We start from the raw sequence: 23012 nt of genomic DNA, 5'->3' as shown, positions 1-23012 counted from the left end.
AGTGGGAAGGCAGGGAAGAAAATGAGCAGAGTGAGAAATAAGGGAGAGATACAAAAGAGCTGGATGGATGAACCGCAGAGAAGGAGAAGGGAAGTCATGGGAGTGGGTGGGTGGGGAAAGCGAGGCTCCAAAAAGGAAAGACAGGAAGGGGGGAAAGGGAATTTGGAAGCAGACAGATAATGGGAAAACAGCACAAGTGAGGGAAGGAAAGCTGGGGAGCGCCTACCGTGTGTGGGGCTACGGGGTGTCTGCCCGCAGTAAGGTGCAAGGAACAGCGCCGCATGGAACACAGCTTACCGGCTGCTCAGTGACACGGTGAGCCTTCCTGCCACAGGGCTGTCAGTCTCGGGTAACGAGCGAAGGAAAGAGGGAGCAGAGCTACACTAACATGAAAATGGAAAGCAGACAAAATGGAAGAGGGAGAGCACTGGGAAGCCTCGTGAGTTCAAGTTGTCCTTTGAACACAACCACACACCAAGGCTAGGCAGGCCCTCTTCCTTTCTGCCACCAACGAACCTAGTGATGGGACACTCAGCACAATCTTCAATGTCGAGACCCAACCACCCAGGGTGTTTGTAGGTCGTTTCCAACACATGATCCTAGGTTTCTCCCGTTTTTGGACTGTTACTTATGAAAGATGAAAAATGCTTTTTTTAAATTTTATTTATTTATTTGACAGAGGGGAAAAGAGAGCCCAAGTGGGGAGTGGCAGGCAGAGGGAGAGGGAGAAGCAGGCTTCCCGCGGAGCAGGGAGCCCAACACGGGGCTTGATCCCAGGACCCCGGGATCATGACCTGAGCCCAAGGCAGACACTTAACTGACTGAGCCACCCAGGCGTCCTGAAAAATGCTTTTTATGATAAAACGTAATCAACTAGAAACTGTGGGTATTTTAAAATCTACTTGGTAATTTGGAAAGGAGATCCATGAAAACCAGTTGATAAAGAAGATGTAGAAAAATTTAAGGTAAGACTTGGGAGAGTTCACCATGATCTGTGCTTGAGCCACTGTAGGATGCTGATGAAACTATTCTGTACTAGGAACGCTTGCCCGAATCTCCCAGGGGAGGATCAAAGGGATCTAGAGCTGCTAGTTTTAAGCAGAATAAGGAACATATCAACCATGTACAAATGCCATATGTACGTTCCAACTCCTTGTGATCGTGAGAAGGCTTTCCAGGGGAAATCTAAAACACCTGATGGTTGGGCGCCCGGGTGGCTCAGTCGGTTAAGCGAGCCGGCTCTTGATTTCGGCTCAGGTCGTGATCTCAGAGTCGTGAGATGAAGCTAGCCCTGCACTGGACTCTGCACTGGGCGTGGGGTCTCCTTGAGATTCTCTCTCCCTCTCCCTTTGCCCCCTCCCCCTTCCCAAATAAAATAAAATACTTGATGGTGACACATAAAGGAACCCAACAGGACCATGATGTTTCTGTATTTGCTGGAGTGAAAAATGACTTTTGGGAAGGTGGTACAATTCCTGCTGCAGACTGTTGATTACGCTTTAATTACGGGGACATGCTTTCAGCTTCTCAAAAACACCAAGCCTGCCTAAGGCATAGGTGCAGGCTACGCTCCTGGCCTGCTCTGGCCACCTGGCCAACATGCCCCTTCATTCTCCTTGCTCTCCAGCTCTCTATCGTTCGTCTCTTCTTTAGGCTGCGTGCCTGCTCGCTGACGGTCGGAAGCTCCCCAAGAGCAAGCACCATGTTCAGTTTGGCTCACCACTGAGTACTCTGCACCTACCATATACCTACAGCGTACAGCCGACATGTGGAGTCCAGGAAAAACACAAAGAAATGAGAAATGGGCCTCAAGCCAAGGCAATATAGAGACCAACCCTTTTTCGTCCTCTCCTCCCCTCCGATAATGAAGAGAAAGCCTGCCTCTAACATAATCTGGAGCAGCCGAGGCTCTGCTTTCGGGAGACCTGTCCCTGTGGTCACACTGCTGACTGCGCACAGGTGGCCTCGTCCTCCTGGGGACCAGCACCACAAGCATAGCCTGGCTCTTCAGGGGACCCCTGGGTGGCCTCTCAGCTTCAATGGCGTCCCTTCCTTTCCCTCTCTTAGGGATCTCAAGAGGCCTCAATCCCATGATTGTAACGCTGCAAGCATTCTACTTTAAGAGAAAGTTACAGGTGTGCCTGGGTGGCTCAGTCGGTTGGGTATCTGCCTTTGGCTCAGGTCATGATCTCAGGGTCCTGCTCAGCGGGGAGCCGGCTTCTCCCTCTCCTCTGCCCTTGCTCGTGCTCTCTCTTGCTCTCTCTCTCTCTCTCAAATAAATACAATCTTTAAAAAAGAGAGAGAGAAACTTATAAAGGGCTAAAAAAACCCTGATATTTTTAAATGTGACTTCTGAGGTGTCTAAAAATCACTCATGGTGATGGCTGAAGACAGTATAAGATCTTGACTCATCAAAGAGAAGTTCAATTATAGGCCATGTGTAGTTTTACACAGATTTAGTTGGATCGGATTTCTTTGGAAATGGACTCACCACATACATCCTGGGTATGGATGAACACTCAGCTAGCTAGAATATGGATCTGATCCAGACAGCCTTCTTCCTGACTCTTTCAGATGAACAACGGCTTCTCCGCCTTTCCCTTTCCTGGCCGACCTAAACAGAATGTGAATTTGCGGGGCTACGTACGCATGCAGCAGTTTGAGAATGCTCAGTAACGAATATTAGAAACACGGAAGAGTTTCTGTTACTGACAGCACGGGCTTGAGAAGCCGCACAATTAATTTTAGCATAACCTGGAGCGTAAGGCGAGTCCTGGGATTCGATCTTGGATCCGAGGTCCTCAAGATGCATGAGAAAGAAAACCAAGCGAGTTGGTAGAACTGCAGTGCATACTTCATCTAAACATAAGGCTTTCCTAGAAGTCGGTTCTTTCAAAGCCACCAGCAGCTTTGGAAATTTGGACAGGGCATGTGGTATCTCCATTATGAATGAATCACGTACCCAAATTCCCACATACCTGACCACTTCAATTACAAAATGGTCACTGAGCTCCTTCTGCGATAGAAGACATTGTGTTTGGTGTGATAAAAGGCGCCAGGACCTCCAGAGGGCAGGAGCATGTCACACTGCCCCACCAATGTCCGACTGGCAAAACCCAGGAAACTCTATGGGTCCCACAGCCCAGCCACTTCGACAGGTCAATTGTAAGAAAAAGAAAGGGAGGAAGAGGCAAACCTGCAGGTTAAGACACTTAAAAGGCATCCTCAAATTAAAAAAGGAAGGGTAAGAATAAGCCCCAGAGTCTAGGGAGGCACACTGGGTGACAGCTACAGAGAAAAGTCAGAAAAAGCCTATTCTAACGGTGCAGTGGCTGTTTATTATGGGAAAGGGACAGAGGGAGGGCCTCGGGGTGTTGGCACAATTCAGCATCTTGACCTCCAAGGTGGCTGCTTTCAAAGAAATCAATAAGCAATCTATTTGTTTTATATGGTTATCTGCATTTCATTTCACAGTAAGGTAGTATCACAAAACACAGACTTCCTCAGTTTGGTACCGCGGAGCTCACAGGTCTCAGTCCTAGCAGGCTCCTGGAGAGCAGGGCGTGGGGCCAGGCTGGCCTGCGGGCTCCGGGACGCAGCTTTAGTCCCTCCGGTTTTTCCGTGGAACCCATGCAGGGCCTGGCCCAGAGCCCAGATGTGTGCCTTGGGTTGGACAAATGCTCATTAAGTTGCCATTTAACTCCCTCTACTCCAGGGTGAGACTGGGAGAGCAGAACCAGCAGAACCGGCCCCCCGGCCCCCGGGGCAGGGAAGGAATGATCTCTGTGGAATCCTTCCTACGCACCAGGCACTTTTATGTGTGTGGCAACATTGAAGATGAGGCACATGTCATGTTCATGACCACACGAGACAGCACCAGTCCACCTCGCAGATGAGAATACAAGTCTCAGCAATTTCCCCGGGGCACCCCGCAAGGACGGGGTGGGTGGAGGGGACACTGGGAAAGCAGTGCTCAAAGCCCATCCCTTCCTACACCTGCTCCCCCACGACCACCCTGCCATCCAAGCTCTCCCGTGTCCGGCTTTCGGAGTGTTGACTCCCCCCCTCTTCTCGAACTTGGAAGAGATGCTTGTGACAGCTCTGCCCGTGTCTATGATCTCATTTATTTTTCAATTTTATGGCTGGAAAAAAGACTCTGGTTATGGAGTCATGGGGCTGAGGCTGTCAGTACAATTCCCCCTCTCTGCACAGATGAGGACACAGAGGCCGCCCGAGGTTCAGCAATCTGCCCGCCATCACTTAGCGAGCTGGAGCCAAGCCCCCAACTCCAGTCCTTAGCACACTACTCAGCCCTCATTTGATGCCGACTCACTTTCCTTGAGTTTTCTCCCCAGTGGCATGGTGAACTTGCGCTGCGTCGGCTGCCCAGCACCTGCAGGCTCTCCTTTCTTGGGGGCAATCCACGATGGGTGAGTGGCAGGGCCCCGCCACCCACTACGGACGCTTTCCCGGGCCCACTGCCCTCCTCTGTGGAAGCTAAACAGCATAGCCAGTCACAGTATGGGCTGGGTACAGGCGTGGAACACTGCGGGGGGCGGGGGGACCCAGAGGCACCCGGGGAACTGGTTTAAATGCCACACCAGACCCGAGAGGCAGGAGATTCTGGGACTTGACAGTGGTGATGGCTTAACCAGATCTTTCCTGAGCAAGATCTTCACCATGTCCTTGTGCTCCCTGAATGCTGCCCAAGTCTGGGTCTCTGGCCTCCCCACCCAACTGTGAGTAACCCGATCCACTTCTGACCCATTCCTTTGTGGCTGAAGTTAACCAGAGTAACTTTTTTGCAACCACATTTCTTAATTAAGATCAATGGATTTAAAAAAGTTTCACTATCCTGATGAGTATTAGCTGATCCTGAATTGTCTTGACATCATTGTAACAGAAGTATAAAATCTTGAATATATTACGCATTAATATCACAACGAGAATGTATTAATAAACTAGTCATCAATCTTCTGATTAAACCGCACCTTCTAGAAAGCTTTTCAATTTACGGAACAATTTAGGGGTTCTTAAATGCCCAGAGGCACATAACTAGTGCATTATAAACTCTGAAAACGACCCACGGCTTTTCCTCTCCAGTAATCAGTAAGTTCCATTTAACTTCCAAGCAAACCCACACATGGTCTAACGGGATATGATGTCTTTCCATTGGATAAAACCCACATTACATGACTTGAAGATTGGCTCCACAGCCCACACTATCCTCTCCTGCCACAGAAACTTCAGTTGACAGGGTCCAATGCTGACTGCGCCTGACACCTCTCCCCTCCCCTCCCCTGCGTTACGGCGCTATGTAAGTACATAAGCCCTCTCGTTGTGTTTTTCTTCTACATTGAATTGTCAAGGCTGAAATGCTTCTGGTGGAGGTGCTTTGCTTAAAATACTCAGATCTCTCGGAGGACAAAAGATTTGAAGAGAATGAACTGTGAACGTTTGGATATGCCAATGGGGGTGGGGGGAGGACACCTGCTTAAAACCTCAACCAAACCTATGACTATTTCTAAAAACCAGAAGAACTTTTAAAAAACAAACCAAATGAAATCAACATCTCGAGAACCCCAGCAAACCCTGTTTCGTCCCCACAGACGCATTATGCATCACTGAGTTTTGATGAACAGGGTTTTAGAGAGCACAGCCCAACAGCCCCCAAGGACCTCTCCTTCATCCTGCACTGCTGCCCCACCATCTCCACCAGACCAGGAACAATATGGGGATATTTATGGGTATTTATAGACATATTTACGGTGCTGCAGTTGTTCAACCTAACGCAGGCTACGTTTATCTGTTTGGGTGTTTTGGTTGAGATCATATATCCTTCCTCCTTTTGGGGCAATTACGGTAATAGCAGATGGAATTCATCTAGTCTCATGTCCTTACATTTGGCAAACAGTTGGCAATGCCCCCTTCCCCCACCCTGGCCAACCTCAATGTACAGAAATCTTACTGGTCTGCAGAATCCCCAAACCTGGGGAAACAGCAGGTTTTGAGACTCTTCTTGAAAGTGTAAGTGAAATCACTTTTCCAACAACATCAGAGAGAACTTGATATGTAAGCGCTGAAAGCTGAACCATTCCAGGAGCCGCCCTGCTCTCTCCTCTGGTCCCTCTCCATCAATCCCAAGGCTTCGGCCTGGTTTAGCAACCATGAATTTATTCAACTCCCCTCACTTAATAAATGAAAAAAATGGCTCACTCAACCAAGTCCACGGCAGACCCCAAATAATGAATTACCCAGATCTCCTTATTGTTCTGGGCTCCCTGTGCTGTTTTCAGGTATCTTGATGTAAATTAAACAAAAGACAACTTTTTCCATCTGCCAAGCCTAGAAATTAACCATATGGATGGCCTTCTCATTCAATTATTATGAATAATGACTGCACTAATACTTGATGTCAAATGGTACCGTTTCCCTGTGGTTATTACTCAGCATACACAGAAGCACTGTGGTTTTGCAAAGGGCCCTTATAATCATTTTCACCAGGACAGGGCTGAAAATAGAGCCACTGTTGCTCCACAGGTACACCATCTGAATGCAGATCCTTGAAGAAGTTGAAACAGGACTGTACATTAGTGAGTCTGAATAGGAGCCAGAGTTTAAGAACGTGAACCAACAAGAGATGGGCTGATGTACGCATCCAATCAAAAAAGCTTCAGGGATACAAAACATAGTTGGGAATAAGAAAGACAAAATTAAAACTAAAAAGCTGGGAATAAAAAGAGAATTAAATATAACATGGCTAATCTGACTCTTCAAAGCAGCAGATATAATGCCAGGAATAAATCCATACCTCCCAAGAAAGGGCAGTACGTGGGCTAAAGCATTAAGAACAAGGTGCAGCAGGACCACAAGTAGAATTACAGAAGAGGCGATTTTAAAAACATGATACACTTTAGAAGACCTTGGTTAAAAAAAAAAAAGTTTAGGCAAACTGAGAAATAAAGTGGATTTATGAGCTACTGAGAGAGAGAGTTCAGAAACCAGAGCCCAGAAAGCTGGACACTGACTGGAGGCAGAATGGAAGAGAAAGATTTAATGACAAGATTTAATTAAAATGGACACTTTTTAAAGTCTTAACACTCAGCCTCCTTCTTAATCAGTATGATCTGAGTGGCAATTATGTTTGAATTATAAATTCATATGTACTTTTTCCAAAACTTAATCTTGTTGCCAAGATGTCCTCATTCTTTTTGTTTCTGAGATCGTTTCAATGCAGTCACTCCAAAGACACGTCGTATATTTGAGTTGTAATAAAGGAAAATAAAGCTGAAGGCAGTAAGATGTTTATAAAACTCTAGATGTCCCCTCTTAGAGAATATTCTAGAGGAATAAACTCTCCCACAGCCTCATCTCCCTCTCCTGCGTTGACTCTGGCATGAAGTTGCACACACGATTTCTGCATTAAAAAGCTCAAGTGGGGGCGCCTGGGTGGCTCAGTTGGTTAAGCGTCTGCCTTCCGCTCAGGTCATGATCTCGGGGTCCTAGGATCGAGCCCCGCATCGGGCTCCCTGCTCAGCGGGAGGCCTGCCTCTCCCTCTCCCACCCCCTCCTGCTTGTGTTCCCTCTCTCGCTGTGTCTCTCTCTGTCAAATAAATAAATAAATAAATCTTTGAAAAAAAAAAGCTCAAGTGGCATGCTGTTTCCGTTGCTCACTTCCCTCTGATAGCTGTATTTTCACCTCTCTTCTGAAAGGTGATATGTGTTTCTAGCAAAATCCATTTGTTGTGGCATCTCAAGGCAAAACATTTATTTGCAAATAGAGTTGTGCTATCCAAGAGTCTCAATTCCAGCGAAGGCGTTGTTAACCCAGAAGGGAGAAAACCAGGTCAGAGCAAGGCATCCTAATGATGATACACGACTTGCATTCCTGGGACCACGGGGGTCAAAGGGGAAGAGGCGCCAAGCAGCCCACACGGACATCGAGTGTGCATCTCAGAGCCGAGGCAAAGAGAGGGACACACCAAGTGCTATTAAATAGCTTCCAAGTGGCTGGAGAGAAGGAAGTGCTTTCTGGGTGCAACCACCAGGGATGGATGTGCGGAAGGAAACCAGGAAGCGTGGTGGCAGCCGTTTTGGTGAATCTCCTCTTATTCTTCTATGCCTACATGAACTCCGGTCACACCTAGCAGCCTTCTTCCCCACTTCAGACCCAAGCAAACCCCTTCTCTGGCAGAACACTTCTAATTCCACTAACTTCCAAGAGGTGGTGAGCACACCACCTGAAATGTCGCCACCACGCCCCTGTGAATGCAGAGGAGAGAGGACACACTCTCCCAGGGGCAGGCATCTGGATGAGGCTGCTTCTGATTCCCAGAGGCCATTCAGGTCATCTCACTGCCCCTGGGTGGACAGGACACAAGCGGGACTGTCCTGTACCCCACAGGACGGGGAGCAGGCACCACATGCTCGGTCCAATCTGTGACTCTAGGCTACCCTTGTTTGGAAAGGTGGTTTTGTTCCGGGAAAGCAGAGTCTTGGGAGCAAGACTGAAAGCTTTTACTGGTCTAATAAGGGGGAAAAAAAAAAATGGGGACAGCAGTCCCAGGGGACATTCTGCTCACTTACCTTCACGTTGGAAGCCTGCCTATAAACTGAAAACTTGCAGGAACATAAGACCATCCCTTTCAAGGCACTCAGGTCTACAGAAGATATGTAAATAAATGCTGACATAACCCTGCTATCAGGTGTTTTGTTTTATGATTACCAAAACGATAATAATCATTCTGGAAAATACGAAGAGGGATGAAGAACAACAACAGCTTTCCACAATCAATATAAACACCCAGGGAGATCACTATTAATATTTTATTCCATATCCTTCCATCTTACTTATACCCCATCTTCTACTGATTCAAAGATGCACACTTTTTAAATTTTTATTTATTTATTTGAGAGAGAGAGTGAGCACGAGCTGGGGGAGGGGCAGAGGCAGAGGGAGACAAAGAATCTCAAGCAGACTCTGCACTGAGCAGGGAGCCCAATGTGGGGCTCAATCCCAGGACCCTGAGATCATGACCTGAGCCGAAATCAAGAGTCAGCTGCTTAACCATCTGAGCCACCCAGGTGCCCCAAAGATGCACATTTTTCCCACAAATGCTGAAACTGGGACATGTCTTTCATCAATGGTGCCTTTGACATTTTTCTTGCTCATGGAGCATAGGATGAAATGCCAATCACGTGCTACTGATAAAATGTACTAGGGTGGTGGTTACTCGCGGGATGGTCACATAGTTAAGATCATGGCATTAGTATACTCTTTTTTAAACTACTAGAATTTGCACTTTGCCAGAGTTCACAACTTACTACAGCTCTAGAAAGGATTAAATCTTTATTTCAAGCACAACTGACTCTCAAAATTAGCCACTCTAGTAAACAAAACAGAGAGAAATGGAAAGATACTGTGGAAAACGGTCTCTTTTCTCTAAGAGGGACACTGATTTTGAATAACAAAACACGATCACACGAGTGTGGCTGTGGCTGTTAATGCCTGCTTCCCTCAAAGCCCGGCAGCCACAGGATCAGTGTCCCTGTTCTCCAAGCAGCTGGGCTCAGAAGGTCCGGGGTATGGAGAGGACCTTGGAGGGGAGATAGGACACAAAAAGACACCATTTCGGTGCAGAAGCCAGCAAGCCAACTCCATCAAGAACAAACTAGAAAACCTCCAACCACTGTACCTGCCATTACGTGGCCATCTGTGCCCTGGCCCTGTCCCCATCACGGTTCCTACCGTGCTAATGTCTGGCCCTCTTTCAATACCTGCCCTCCGACTGCGCTGCGTGCTCCGAAATGCCTGGTTGCTTGGGAACCCAGGCTCAGGAGCTGGTAGAAAGCACCGAGACCTGGCTGGGTCTCAGGAGATCCAAGTTGGGTCCTGGCTTTCTTGGGCTTGGGGGCCTCAGCTAAAAATGAGGAATGGGCTGGGTCTGTCATTTTCAAGGACACCTTGAGCCGGCCATGAGCCCCACCTGGGGAGCAGGAGGAAGGCAGGATGTGTGCTGCTTAAGAGAGAGGAATCAACGCCTGATCCCTTTGTCTTTAGATATCATATTGATTTTGTAATTTCAAAATCATGACTTTTTTTGGTTTGCATTTGTTTTTCAGATCAGGGCAGGGATTTAAAAAGCACGGGAGACAGTGGGCTAAATGTGGGGGAGCTTGTGCACTGTCTGCTCAAGTTTCTTTTAGCTTTAAAATCCAAACGCCGGGGCACCTGGGTGCGTCAGTCATTTAAGCTGCCAACTTTGGCTCAGGTCATGATCTCAAGGACGTGGGATGGAGCCCCGTGTCTGGCTCCGTGCTCAGGAGGAAGTCTGCTTGGGATTCTCTCTCCCTCTCCCTCTGCCCCTTCCCTCATTCATGCTCTCTCTCCCAAATAAGTAAATAAAATCTTTAAAATCCAAATGTCTCCCTGAGCTAAAGGGGTTCACTGGTGACACAGCCCTCCCTGGCATGCCCAGGGAACCCCACCACAACGAGGTGCGAACAAATAAATCTCTTTACTTCCATGGGGTCTAGACTAATACTTCAAGAAGGAAGGAGGTCCTTACACCTCAAAAGGACCTGGCCAGGAGCTCAGAAAGCCCACTCAGGGTTTAAGAGCAAAACAGCATGTTTAGTTCTGCCTTCATTTTTTCCTAATCAGACTTGCAATTTACACCCTAAGAAGCTTATTACATTTGACCCTTGAACATCATGGCTTTGGTCCATACAGTATAGCACCGTAAATGTATTTTCTCTTCCCTATGATTTTCTTTTCCTCCTAACATTTTCTCTTTTCTAGCTGACTTTATTTAAGAGTACAATATATAATACATACAACCCACAAAATATGTGTTCATCAACTATTTCTGTTACCGGTTAGGCCTCTGGGCAACAGGAGGCTATGAGTAGTTAAGTTTCTGGGGACTCAAAAGTTATCTGTGAATTTTCAACTGCATGGGGGGTCAGCACCCCTGAACCCCATGTTGTTCAAGGATCAACAGTATTCATTTATTTCTCTCATTTTCCTTTTGTAGTCATTCCTTCTACCTTAGAAACAAAACCCCCAAAACAACACAGAAATGGAAACTTCTCGTTTGCCAAGTGTGTGTGCCAACCGGAAGCCTGTGGGTCTGCTTCAGAAGTGCTTTGGGGAGGCTGTGTGGGCACCACTGTCCTCACTTCCCAGACGGGAGGGACATGGGTGGGTGTGAGGTGCCAGGGCGAAGGGAAGGAGAGCTCACGGGGAACGGGGCTAATCGAAAGCACACAGGTGTGACCAGGCACTGGCGGGGGTCTGCCAGAGGTGGACAGGAAGGCCCCGTGTTTAGGGAGAGGAAATCTAATTGCTGGGGTCATCTCAGCACCATCCAGAAACACCGTGGGTTTCAGAATCCCAGAGCCAGGGCCCCTGCCCTACACCAACTCTGGTGCACCCTTCCGCGCAGAGTTCCCACCAAGAACTGTGCAGAGCCACTCCCCACCCCCACCCCAGCAGTGTCACTGTCACCCCCGGCTGTGGTCACGCCACGATCCACTCCAGGCAGTGGGAGCCTTGCCTGGGGATGGCCGGGGAGCTGTCAGCCTCCAGGCACCCGCTTTCCTTTCGCCTCTGTGCCCCCACCCCCCGGGCCCTGCCCACTACCATCCAGAAGGACTTCCGAGGGCCTAGAGGGTGGCTCTCCCTGTAAGAAGGCCAACCATCACCCCGACGAGTGCGGGGGGGACAGCACGGAAGGTGGGGGGGGGGGGAATCACGTTCACTGTACAGCTTAGGAGAGGAAAGATCCAGGAGAGGCGGGGAATACAGAGAAGAGAAAGAAGTCAGAGAGATTACGTAAGAAGGAGCAGATTTAACAACTAATTAGTTTTGTGAGACAGGGTGTCAAAAGCAGATCCTGGGGACGAGAGCAGAGCCTGCGCTTTCCTAAAGGATAGACAGCGGGGCATGGGGGAGAATTCCAGCAGGAAGCTCGCGCTCAGGGTGCCCCCGAGGGCCGCTCTCGGAGCTCCGGGGTCCGGAGCCTGCATGGGGTCTGCCATGCCTCCCACTCAGGAGCTGAGCATGGATTTTTTACAGGCGGGGACGCAGAAGGCCACAGAGGGGCATGGAGACAATGATGCCGTAATAGCTTTAAAGCCACAGGGCTTCGAAGAGCAAACCCTCACAGTAGATAAACCCGAGCCATCACTATTAAATGTGGCCCTGGCCAGTGTCCTCACTGTTTTTTATCCCAACGGCCTTGCAGAGAAGTGGACAGCTCATCAAATGCATCTCACTGGTTCCTCTTGGTTCCCAGAAACTTTGCCTCCTCGGCCCACCTCTCATCTGGGCCTATGCCCACCCCGTGAGGGCCCAGGCTGCACATACAGGAGCAGCTCCCCCCCCCCCGCCCCCCTGCACCAAGGGTCTTTCTTGGGGACAGGGAGCAGGGTAGGGCCCGGCTGTCAAACCTCACTGACCAGTACCTTCGCAAAGCTTCCCGAGCGCACAGGGATGACTTGGTCGGTGTCAGGGAGAGGCATTACCCTGCATCGTCAGAGAGCCAGCCTCTGTTTGGGGGCTGACAGTGGCTGTGAGGGTAGGAACAGAAAGCCAGGCACCAGGCCCAATTTCCAGAAGACAGCCAAAAGCTTTCACGAGCAACTCAAGGCCTCAGGACCGGAACCAGGGAGCCCGAGGGGCCCCATTCCAGAGGGCAGGGGACCCTTAGGCACCCAGAGGCACGTGCTGGAGATGGGACTTAGCACCCTGGCTCCTCTGGGGCTGTCTTTCTGCTCCAGCCTCTAGAGCTCCTGTCGTAAAGCCCACTCCCCTTCCCGTACCTCCTTGCCTCCCCCACCCCGTGTTTTCACTCTTTGCAGGCTCAAACACGACCAGCATGTTCTGGGAAAGGCTCCTCCACTTCGCCCGCAAGCTCCCAGGTGAAACTGCGGGGAAAAGAGGCACAGGGGGGCAGGGAGATGGGGGCTCTTCCCCCCCATCTTCCCTAATTTCATGAGGGCTCATCATTGCCCGGCTGCCTCTTGCCAGCAGAAATTCTCCGTGGAAATACTTGTGAGACATGAAGGTTCCGGCACGTCTGGAAGGCAATCAAATGTTCCCTGACAGACATTCTGTGCTTCACAGCCTTCATCACTTCCTGGAACACAAGGCAGACCTGAGGCTCCCCCCTCACCACCCCTGCGCCCTCCTGCATCGTCAGTGATCCCACTGGGGTGCACCCCCTCAGTCCGAGGCTGTCTCCCGCACCAGCCTCCATGCTCCCTCCTAGCACCTGCTAGCACCTGGCCCAGGTCTGGCCGGGCACTCGGTAACATCTGGGGAAAGAAGGAATGGATGCACACTCCCTGAGAAGGGGTACAGACTGCCGGTTACGAGCTCGAGCACCCAGATTTGAATCCCAGGGCTATTACTTACTACCAGTGGGAGCCTCGGTTTCCTTGTCAGTAAAATGGGGCAAACAGGGCACACCGACCCTCAAGGGAGTAACGCCAGGGTTAAAGAAGTCGGTGTCTATAAAAGCCGGAGCACTGATCAGCTCAGGGGCAGCAGGTAGGCAATGGAGGGGGAGACGGACTTTCTTGATATTCTAGAAGTTCCTGAAAACTGGGACAATATACCCAACAATCTGGTGTGGCGGCTGACTAAGCACCATCAGGGCATGATTATGCCCATCTGAACGCCAGAGAGGAGCCTATGTACCGTGCCCCGGTGGCCAAGGGCCTGCAGGAGGCAGCCGCAGAAATCGAAACCACAGACCTATTAGGAAAGTTCAAATGGGAAGCCAGCTCTTTGTCTCGCCTTCCAACTGTCACCCTGCTGGCAGGAACTGAGGCGTCCGCTCCATCAGACCCGGAATCTCTTCTGCTCTCTGCGTGGAGGTCTGCAATCCCCGCTCCTCCCCCTGCTCTCACCTCGTCATGCCGCCCACCAGATACCTCCCACACATCCCTGCCAAGACTAATTCATGTGCCTCAGATACTCCTACTGCAAGTTTTCTTCACATTTCACAAAGCAAACAGTCCTAGCGAGCCTGGGTGGGGGTGAGGGGAGAAACATCCAATAACATCACAGAACAGCCTTAATAAAGGATTTTTGCATTTCAGGGTTCCCTGTAACGTTCACGTCGGGCATCGTCTCGCTTCATCTGGAAGGTAAGTGACTGAAAGGAGGGCCCCTCCAGAGCCACGCTCCCCAGCAGACCGTCGGGTGTATGCATCGGAGGTAGCCCCCAGAGCAGCAAAACCAGACACAGACACAAAGCTGAAGATGACTGGGGCGGGCACAGTTCACTGGCCATCCCAGCACCCACTGCCCACTCTCTTCCCTCACACAGCTTAACAGCTTGACTACAGAAGCTAAAACGCCCAAGCCTGCTTTCCTAGTCTCCCTCGAAGCTGGGGAGTAGCCACATGACACAAGTGGGGCCAAGAGAACATCAGTGGAACTTTGTTGGGGGTTTGTGGGGAAGTTCTTGCTTTCCAGGTAAAAGAAACAGTCACTCGCACTGCCCCTTCTGCTTCTTTCTGTCTTGAATGGAAATGGGATGTCTGGTGCTGCAGCAGCCATCTTGCGACCATGAGGGGATAGGCAGGAAGGAAGGGCCGAGAGAACCATCGAGATGCCAACTCAGAGCCCAATCCTGGTTCAGTCCCAGCAACTTGGGCCTTCTTGTGTGGGAAAAGTCAACTCCCATTTGTTTAAGCCACCATTAACTCGGGTTTTCCGCTACTTGCAGCTGAAAGCATTACTAACTCGTCCTTCTCTCTATGGCAGGACCTCCTCCCTGATTGAACACTATTTCTATCATACCAGGTTTTAAGGTAGATGCTTTATCTCATTTGATCTTTGAAGCTTCAAACCCATTTAATCCAAGTACCTGTTATTTGCACATCTCTACTCAACAGTCTCAGGGCCACTGCATACTCAAAAGGGTCAGGAATACGTCCCTTCCAGGACTCCCTATGGCAGTCAGTAGCATATTCATCCACTTAGTGTCCAAGTCAGGGTCCTTCTTGATGACACCATCTCCTATACACTCTCATCCAATAGATTCTCAAGTGCTACAAATTTCACCATCTGAGTATTTTCCTAACTTGCCCATCGCTCCCCACTACTCCCACCTAGTCTAAGTTATGCATGCCCAGACTACTGTAATAGCCTCTTAACTGGTCTCTCTGCATCTACACTTGCTCTTTCCACAGTGAATTTATAAAAACACAAATCTGACCGTGTCTTTCCCTTTCTTGGAGTCCTTCCGTGGTTTCCCATGGCCCCCATGATAAAGTCCAAATCCTTAAGACCTAAAAGACCTTGCCTGATCTGGCCCCTAACCCCCGGCTTCTCCAGCCCTACTGAATCTCTCCTCTTGGCTCTCTGTTTCAGTTATACTGTCATTCTTTCAGCTTCTCAAAATCATCATATACATTTCTATTTGGGGGCCACCACACACGATAGTCCCTATATGAAGGAGCTCCCCTCCAACTTTATGGCCTCACTTAACCCTTACTCATCCCTTTGCAACCCAGTGATTTTCTATTTCAGATATTGTACTTTTCTGTTTTAGATTTCCAGTTTTTTTTTTAAAATAGTTTCCATTTCTCTTCTGAGATTCACCATCTGTTCACTCATCATGAACATCTTTTCCTTTAAGTCCCAGACCATTTATGTAACAGATGTCTATGGCTTTATCTCCTAATTCTAACATCTGGGTCATCTCAGGACCTATTTATACTGGGCTGCCCCCTCTCCCTTTTTTTCTCTTGATTATGGGCCACAATTTCCTGATTTTTCACAAGTCTAGTACTTTTTTATTCTATGTGGGGCATGCAAATAAAAACCAGCCATGAAGAGAGTCTGGATTATGTTGTCTCCCTTTAAAGGTGCTGAGTTTTGTTCTGAAAGTTCCTTTCAAAACCATCAGGTTTACTTTTATTTTTTATTAAGTTGAGTCTGTTCTGATTTTGTCTTTGGTCCTAGGGTGTCATCTATACTTCTAACATATGGCCTTTTGGGGGTCTCAACTGCATACTTCTGGCTGGGCCATAACTCCAAGATCTCTGAGCACTGTGCAGTCCTCTGGTATCTGAGCTCCTCTCAGTCCCTTTGCTATCATTTTCTGTTAGGCCTTCTGGAGTCTTGCTTTTGTGCATGGGCAGCCCTCAGCCGAGGACCTGCAGTGAACATAGATTTCTGCTCGCCCCTACCACTCCCACACCACTCCCTCTTCTCTTGATTTTCAGGGCAAACCAAGTGCTGACCTCCAAAGACAGCTTTTTCAATACATCTGCACAGGAGTTCAGCAAGAACCAGGTGAATCACCATGGTAACTAACAATTTCTGCTGAACAGCTGACAATTTAAAGAATAATGTCCCTCAATTAGGTTATAACATTTCCAACTGGAGGCAGAGGTCAAAAAAGAAAGAGCTAATGAGATGGCCTTTCCCACAATGCCTATATTACAGAGTCATCTGGAGGTGACCTGGCTTCCCTCCCAGTAATGCAGTGGACCCCAACTGTCAGCAAACAGGGGCTCCCACTGCCTGGGATGTTACAGAAACAATGTCTTCAGCTTTGTTTTTCTCAATCAGTCTCTCGATATTACCATGTGCTTCAAAGGAGCAAGGCACTGTGTTAACAAGTTCTAATGAGTAGTTTTCCAAATCCATATGCTCTTCTCTGCTACATTCTGAAGAAGATATCATGGGAAAACTGCCTCATTGAAGACCTGTCTTTTGAGTGAGAAAACTGGAGGTCATATATCCATATGGCACTGGTATTGTGAGCTGGCATACTGCAGTTCTAATTCAGCCAAGTTTTGTAGTGATCAGTGGTTATTTATAACTTTGTGCTTTCTTGGCATTTAAGAAGTACAGTGTTGGATCAGACCCAAAGTCTATTTCAGCCCACTACCGTTTCTGACAGAGCACCCCAGGGGCTACTATGGCTGGGTATAACTAAACTTCTTAAGGTGACTACCACAGGGGAAGAATACCTTTTCAGATTCTGTTTATGTCCAGTCTTAAGCGAAAAACTATGGGCATAGATCAGCAAAGTGTCCCTGATTGGCTCTAGTCATTTCTCTCTGGAGTTTCAGGGAGTGATCCCTCAATTCCATATCCTGAAACTTGGTAAGCTCGGAAGGTATTTTGCAGAAGTGGTTCTGGCATACCCAGAATGCATTCTGCTCCTCAGGCTGTTGGTAATTTAATAAGTGAGCTCCCTCTTTAAATGGCTGGCTTTGCCTTCAATCCCTGAACACAGAAAAGAGCCAGAAGGCACCTTAAAAAACACCTGGTCCCACTCACTCCTCTTACGGATGAGAAAACTGAGCCTCCTGACTCACACCAGTTCACACCATTAATCAGGGACACAACAAGAGTTAAAATCAGAGCTTTGCCTCCTAGTTTAGTTTCTTTCCACTCTGGTCTTCCTTCATGGAGACCGACCATCTCGTCACTCCTTTTATTTTATTTTTTTAAAAGATTGTATTTATTTGAGACAGAGAGAGAGAGAGAGAGAGAGCATGAATGGGGGTGGAGGGGCAGAGGGAGAAGCAGATGCCCCACTGAGCAGGGAGCCCGCCCTGGGGCTCGATCCCAGGACGCTGAGGTCATGACCTGAGCCAAAGGCAGGCACTTAACCGACTGAGCCACCCAGGTGGCCCTCTTCACTCCTTTTAGATGGTCTTCTCTGGACCCTCTGGAATGTCCTACTATCTTTCTGGAGGTTTTACCAGTACTATACAGATGAAAATACTTTTTTCCTTTCTAAAGCTTTATTGCTGATATAACTGCAAATAAAGTTGAACATTTTTTGCCTTCTGTGGCAGCACAATGATTGAGTGTATTGAAAGGTCAGCAAACAATGGCCCCCAATGACCCCCAGGTGCCATTCCTGACTTATTTCTAAAACATCCAAACCCCTCGCCCTCGCAATGAGTGATCCGGAGGCTCATGTGCTTCCAGTCTGCACACCCACGGCTCCAAGAGCCCTTCCTAGAGTTTATTCCCAACGGTGAGGCTCCAATACCCAGAAGACCTTGGTGTTGCCTCCCAGCACAGGCAGCATTATGGGGGGGCGGGTGGGGGCACCAGGTGGATACTCACCTTTGCATAAGCAGTTGTCTTAATAAACCACTGTCGGAGGTACTTCTGCTCCACCTTTGCTCCCGAACGCCACGAACAGCCATGTTCATCCACCTGCTCATTGGCAAGCACTGTTTGATCCACTGGGTCCCAGTTAACCAAGGCCTGTTATAAGTCATAGAAGAAAATGATGCCATCTGGTGAGCATATGGAATAGGGTCATCTCGAGGTTCCTTACATATGAGAGGGTCTGCAAGTGCAGTATCTCTGCTCGGAGACTCGAGGGCATCTCCTTGGGAGGACTACTGGGCAAAGAAACCACCAGCACATTGTAAGAAAGGACAGAACACACGAACCACCTCTGTGCTTTCATCTTAGAGCAGGCTTGAGAGGGAGCCCATGAGCATGTGCCTGATCAAGTCTGGTATCTTCTGGTGTGAGAGGATGAACCTGCAGGATTGGGGATTTTAGTAAGCAGAGGAAAAGGGAAAAAAATGGTACCTGGAACTCAGCAGAATCAGGTTATTTAAGGGGAAACAAATATATTTATTTGAATATAAATAACTAACATTTATTGAGTGACTACCACACACCAGATGCTGTGCTAAGGGCCAAACTAAGGTTGGCTCTTCTAAGCCACATTAAGAGGTAAGAATATTATTATTATTATTACTATTACTACTACTTGTAGCAAGAATTACTATCAAACTCCACTCATTGGGCCAGAGACCCTTGTGGTGTTAGCAAAAGACTTGCCCCTCATGTAGCACACCACCTACGTTTTGTGAGTTTATCGGCCGGCCAGTGGAGGCGAGAATATTACTGCCTCAGTGTTACAGAGGAGGAAGTTGAGGAACAGAGAGATTAGATAACTTGTCTGAGGTCACACAGTAAGTGAGAGAAAGGGCAGGAACTCAGGTCTCTCGAAATTATACAAATTTTTGCAACTTTTAAAAACTCCTGTTTTTGTTTTGTTTTTAAAGACTGATTTATTTATTTGAGAGAGAGAGAGAGTGTGTGTGTGAGTGTGGGGGTGGGGAGGCAGAGGATTCTGCAGAGGCAGAATCCCAAGCAGACTCCCTGTTGAGCGTGCAGCCCGACACGGGGCTCAATCTCACCACCCCGAGATCATGACCCGAGCCAAAATCAAGAGTTGATGCTTAACCGACTGTGCCACCCAGGTGTCCCTAAAAACTCCTGTTTAAATTACGGTAAGAACATACAGAGAGTAATGTGGATCAATCAGAAGTATACAACTTCACAAATTTTTATCATCACTCATCATCAAGATACAGAACATCCCCAGCACCCCAGAAAATTCTGTTGCACCTTCTCCTAAATCAGTATCTGCCCCTGAAAAGATAACAATATTCTGAGATATATCCCCAGAGACGTGTCCAGCTGACTGAACCATAATGGTCTTAACCATCAGGAAGCTTCTCTCCAGAGTTCTAATCCGTTTCTGCCATCATTTAAAAGAAATACCTCTGCTGTCAATGCTCATTCCTTTATGACATTAAGGTAAAACTTAGGACAAAGAAGGCAATGAATACAAATGAATACCATGACTCCAAAGAAGGAGATGTGTCCAGGCACTAAAATATCCTGATTTGATACACGTTGTTTTGTTTTAAGATTTTATTTATTTATTTGTCAGAGAGAGAGACAGAGACAGAACAAGCAGGGGGAGCGGCAGGCAGAGGGAGAAGCAGGCTCCCCGCTGAGCAGGGAGCCCGATGCGGGACTCGATTCCAGGACCCTAGGATCATGACCCGAGCTGAAAGCAGACACTTAACCGACTGAGCCACCCACGCGTCCCGATACACGTTGTTTTTTAAAATTTTTTTAAATAACAGGTGCCTGGGTGGCTTAGTCAGTTGAGTAGCCGAACCTTGATTTCGGCTCAGGTCCTGATCTTGGGGTCATGGGATCAAGCCCAGGTCAGGCTCTGCCCTCAGCAGGCAGTCTGCTTGAAGATTCTTTCTCTCCCTCTCCCTCTGCCCCTCCCCCTGCTCACGCACAAGCACTCTCTCAAATAAATAAATCTTAAAAAAATTTTTTTTTAAATAAATAAAATTTTACTAAGCAATTCTAAGAAGAGATTATGTCGAGCATTGCCCATTTGCCCCTCCAAATCCTCTTTCCACCCTGGTCTGCACCGCAGGCAGCTGATCTCTGCGCCTGAATTCACCTGGACCCTTGCGCTATACCTGCGCTCAACCAGTGAGAGGCACCCTGACATCTTCCCAGTCGGGCTGTGTCTGGCGGTCCCAAAGGCCATGCAGCCTCTGCCACACAGGCCTCTGCTACTGCTCTCCCAGTTCCAATAACGGCCCCTTCAGCCTGGGCTGGCAAAGGCCTCCCTCTGTGGCCAGCGCCAGGGGCTTGACCACTCCTTGTGGGTTTCCCTAAACTCTGCACAAAATCAGTCCTTTCATCATATTTTCTTCAATAACTGCTTTCGGGTGTGCCCTTTATTTCCTGCGGAGACCATGACTGATCTAGAGATACAGCTAAAAATCAGGAGTGGAGGACAGACTAACCCATCTATGGGTTGTGCTTTTATAACTAAAACATAGTACAACCATGAAGAACTGAAGCCTGCAGAGCACAGAGGCGGACGGGGAAAGGTATGCACTGACAGACGTTCTCCCTCTCATTCCACAGTCCCCGAAAACCTCGAATCCATAAATATAGAGAGACAAAATATAAGACAAAAGTATCTTAGATCTAAAAACTTAAGGTCAATAAACTAAGGATCACTGCCTATATTAGGGGTTACAGGGAGGGCTACCACTTCATGTAAAAGATAAGGGGCGCCTGGGTGGCTCAACTGGTTGAGTGTTGACTCTCGGTTTTGGCTCAGGTCATGATCTCAAGATAGGGCTCCACACTCAGCAGGGTGTCTGCTTGAGAATTCTCACTCTCCCTCTGCCCCTCCCCCACTCACATTTCCCCCCTTTCGCTTAAATAAATAAAACTTTAAAAATGCAATAAAAGATAAAATGAAAGGGCCAAGTATTATTTAGGAACACGGACAGGTCTTTCAAGAGCCCCCATCCCCCCAAAAAAGACGTACAACTAAAACTGTATAAAATAGAGAAGAAAGAAAGAAAGAAAGAAAGAAAGAAAGAAAGAAGAAAACCTCCGAGGATATGGGAGAAGTAAACAGCACTGCAGATCGCAAAAACAAATAGGACTCTATTTTCTTATCGACATTTCCCACACAGCCTGGCATCTCGCAGACTCTAAGTTACAAAATACAATGAGGGAGATGTGCTCCGAAGAGGTTTATACGTTCTAATGAAACCCTGGTATTGAATGAAAGACAAATAAAAGCAAAACCAATTTTGCCCCCTGTGAAAGTCTTGTGGGGAAGAGGAAAAGCACCAAAGGAAATAGCATCTCAAATAAAAAATGTATCAGCTGGGAGAACCCATTGACGTTTCTTCCCAGGACAACGATCCAGCCCATCCCCAGACCTGCAGGGTTCAGGTGCAGCCTCTCCACAAGTGGTTAATCCAGGGGGTGGGCCAAATGCAGGGCCACCGGGGTCCTGGGTGTGTAGCGTGTGCAACCTCGTGAAGTCCCCAGGACCTGCTTCCCAAATCCCTTTTCTCGGGTCTCCATTCTTATAAAAGCCTCTATCATATGGCCTCCCTTGAAACCACGGTCTTCTCTTACCCAACATTCCTGGATCTTCTCGTCTTGAACATTGACTTTGATGGACACCCTGATTTCTACTCAAGCGCAGTCTGGCTACCTTTAATATCGTTTCGGGACAATGTCCCTGACTACAGTCATTTCCTTTCCTTTCCTGGCTGACCTTTGTTTGCCATCACCTACTAAAGCCACCTCTGTGTTCCCTTGGAGTTAACTAGCCTTATTTGTAAAACATAGCCTGTAGCCGTATTTCGAAACCAACCTTAAATCACTAAATGAATAAATCAGTCCACGAAATCATGAAAACACCTGCAAACACACTGAACTCTGGGAGATTCCGCCCACTGCTTCCCTCACTTAAGCTATCTGGCAACATCACAGAATGAGCCGTTCCAAATGAGAGAATTTCCCCAGCTGATCAGGGGTTAAATACCAGGATTCATATTTTTTGTTTGTTTGAGTGATTTGTGGGAAGCTTTCAGAAAGGCTTTTTGAAATGTGCCCTGGGAAACAATCATAAACCTCAGTCAGCCAGTGCACAAGGGTGACGGTGGGTGTCCCAACATTTCTGCCCCCTTCTCCCTTCCCTTCTTGGCCTGTAGGTTCTCAGAGGTGTGGGCGACTATGGGCTCTGTTGGGGATTCTCAGGGTATTTTCATCTTGAATTCTCATTTATCAATTCTCTCTGTGACACAGCAGCTGTGTGGTGCCTACTGCCCCGGTGAGCCTCCTGTTCCAAACCTCCTGCTTTATCTCATCCTCCCGCTTTACTTGGATCCTCCTTCCCCTTCTTTCCCTGGGCCTCACCCTTTACCTAGAGCGCCAGTCCCTTCTAGATCACACCTTCCATTAGCAGGCTTTTGTCTCCTGGAAACCACTCCTCAGGCCTTTGGCTACTCTCCATCGTTTTCCATGCCGCTTATTCCTTGGGCTCTGCTTTTATACTACCAAAAACCTTTCCTGAGTATGCTGTGAGGCAGCTGCAGGTTCCAGAAGGATGTTTTAGGGTATTGATTTTCTCAAGGTCCATTAGCATTTTTCCTGACAAAACCACGCCTCATTAAGGAACACCACATAGATATTATTAAAAAATCAAACTCTCAAAATCCATCTTGCTCTATTCTATCCAGAATGGACCTGAGTTTGGACTGAGTCCGGAGGGGAGGGTTTCCAAGGCAACCGGTTATTTACTGCTACTACCTTCCACCGCCACGAGGGGGCAGAGCGGGAGAGGCAGCCCGTGTGTGCACACAGCGTG

At 48.2% G+C, this 23012-nt stretch overlaps 1 protein-coding gene and 1 non-coding gene across 5 annotated transcripts in view; both read right to left on the bottom strand.

Moving 5' to 3' along the window:
* Positions 1–23012, bottom strand: part of LARS2 (leucyl-tRNA synthetase 2, mitochondrial) — a 148906-nt gene that overhangs the window by 65986 nt on the left and 59908 nt on the right. For 3 of the 4 annotated variants that reach the window (XR_003210723.2, XR_012380863.1, XM_025885025.2), the window contains exon 7: positions 18113–18256. The exons of the other annotated variant lie outside the window; for it this stretch is intronic. Coding sequence is in view for 1 of the 3 variants with exons in the window: in XM_025885025.2 (XP_025740810.2) it covers positions 18113–18256 (144 nt within the window). In the remaining 2 variants the exon portion in view is untranslated. The remainder of the gene's footprint in view (positions 1–18112; positions 18257–23012) is intronic. 4 annotated transcript variants of the gene reach the window in all.
* Positions 18775–18931, bottom strand: LOC112834322 (small nucleolar RNA SNORA62/SNORA6 family). The gene has a single exon (XR_003210846.1). It is a non-coding gene; the product is annotated as a small nucleolar RNA SNORA62/SNORA6 family (small nucleolar RNA).

This window comes from Callorhinus ursinus, unplaced genomic scaffold (assembly GCF_003265705.2).
Source record: "Callorhinus ursinus isolate GAN/ISIS: 27379988/994484 unplaced genomic scaffold, GSC_fseal_2.0 scaffold15, whole genome shotgun sequence".
Taxonomy (NCBI): domain Eukaryota; kingdom Metazoa; phylum Chordata; class Mammalia; order Carnivora; family Otariidae; genus Callorhinus; species Callorhinus ursinus.
This window is presented reverse-complemented; position numbering and strand designations above follow the sequence as displayed.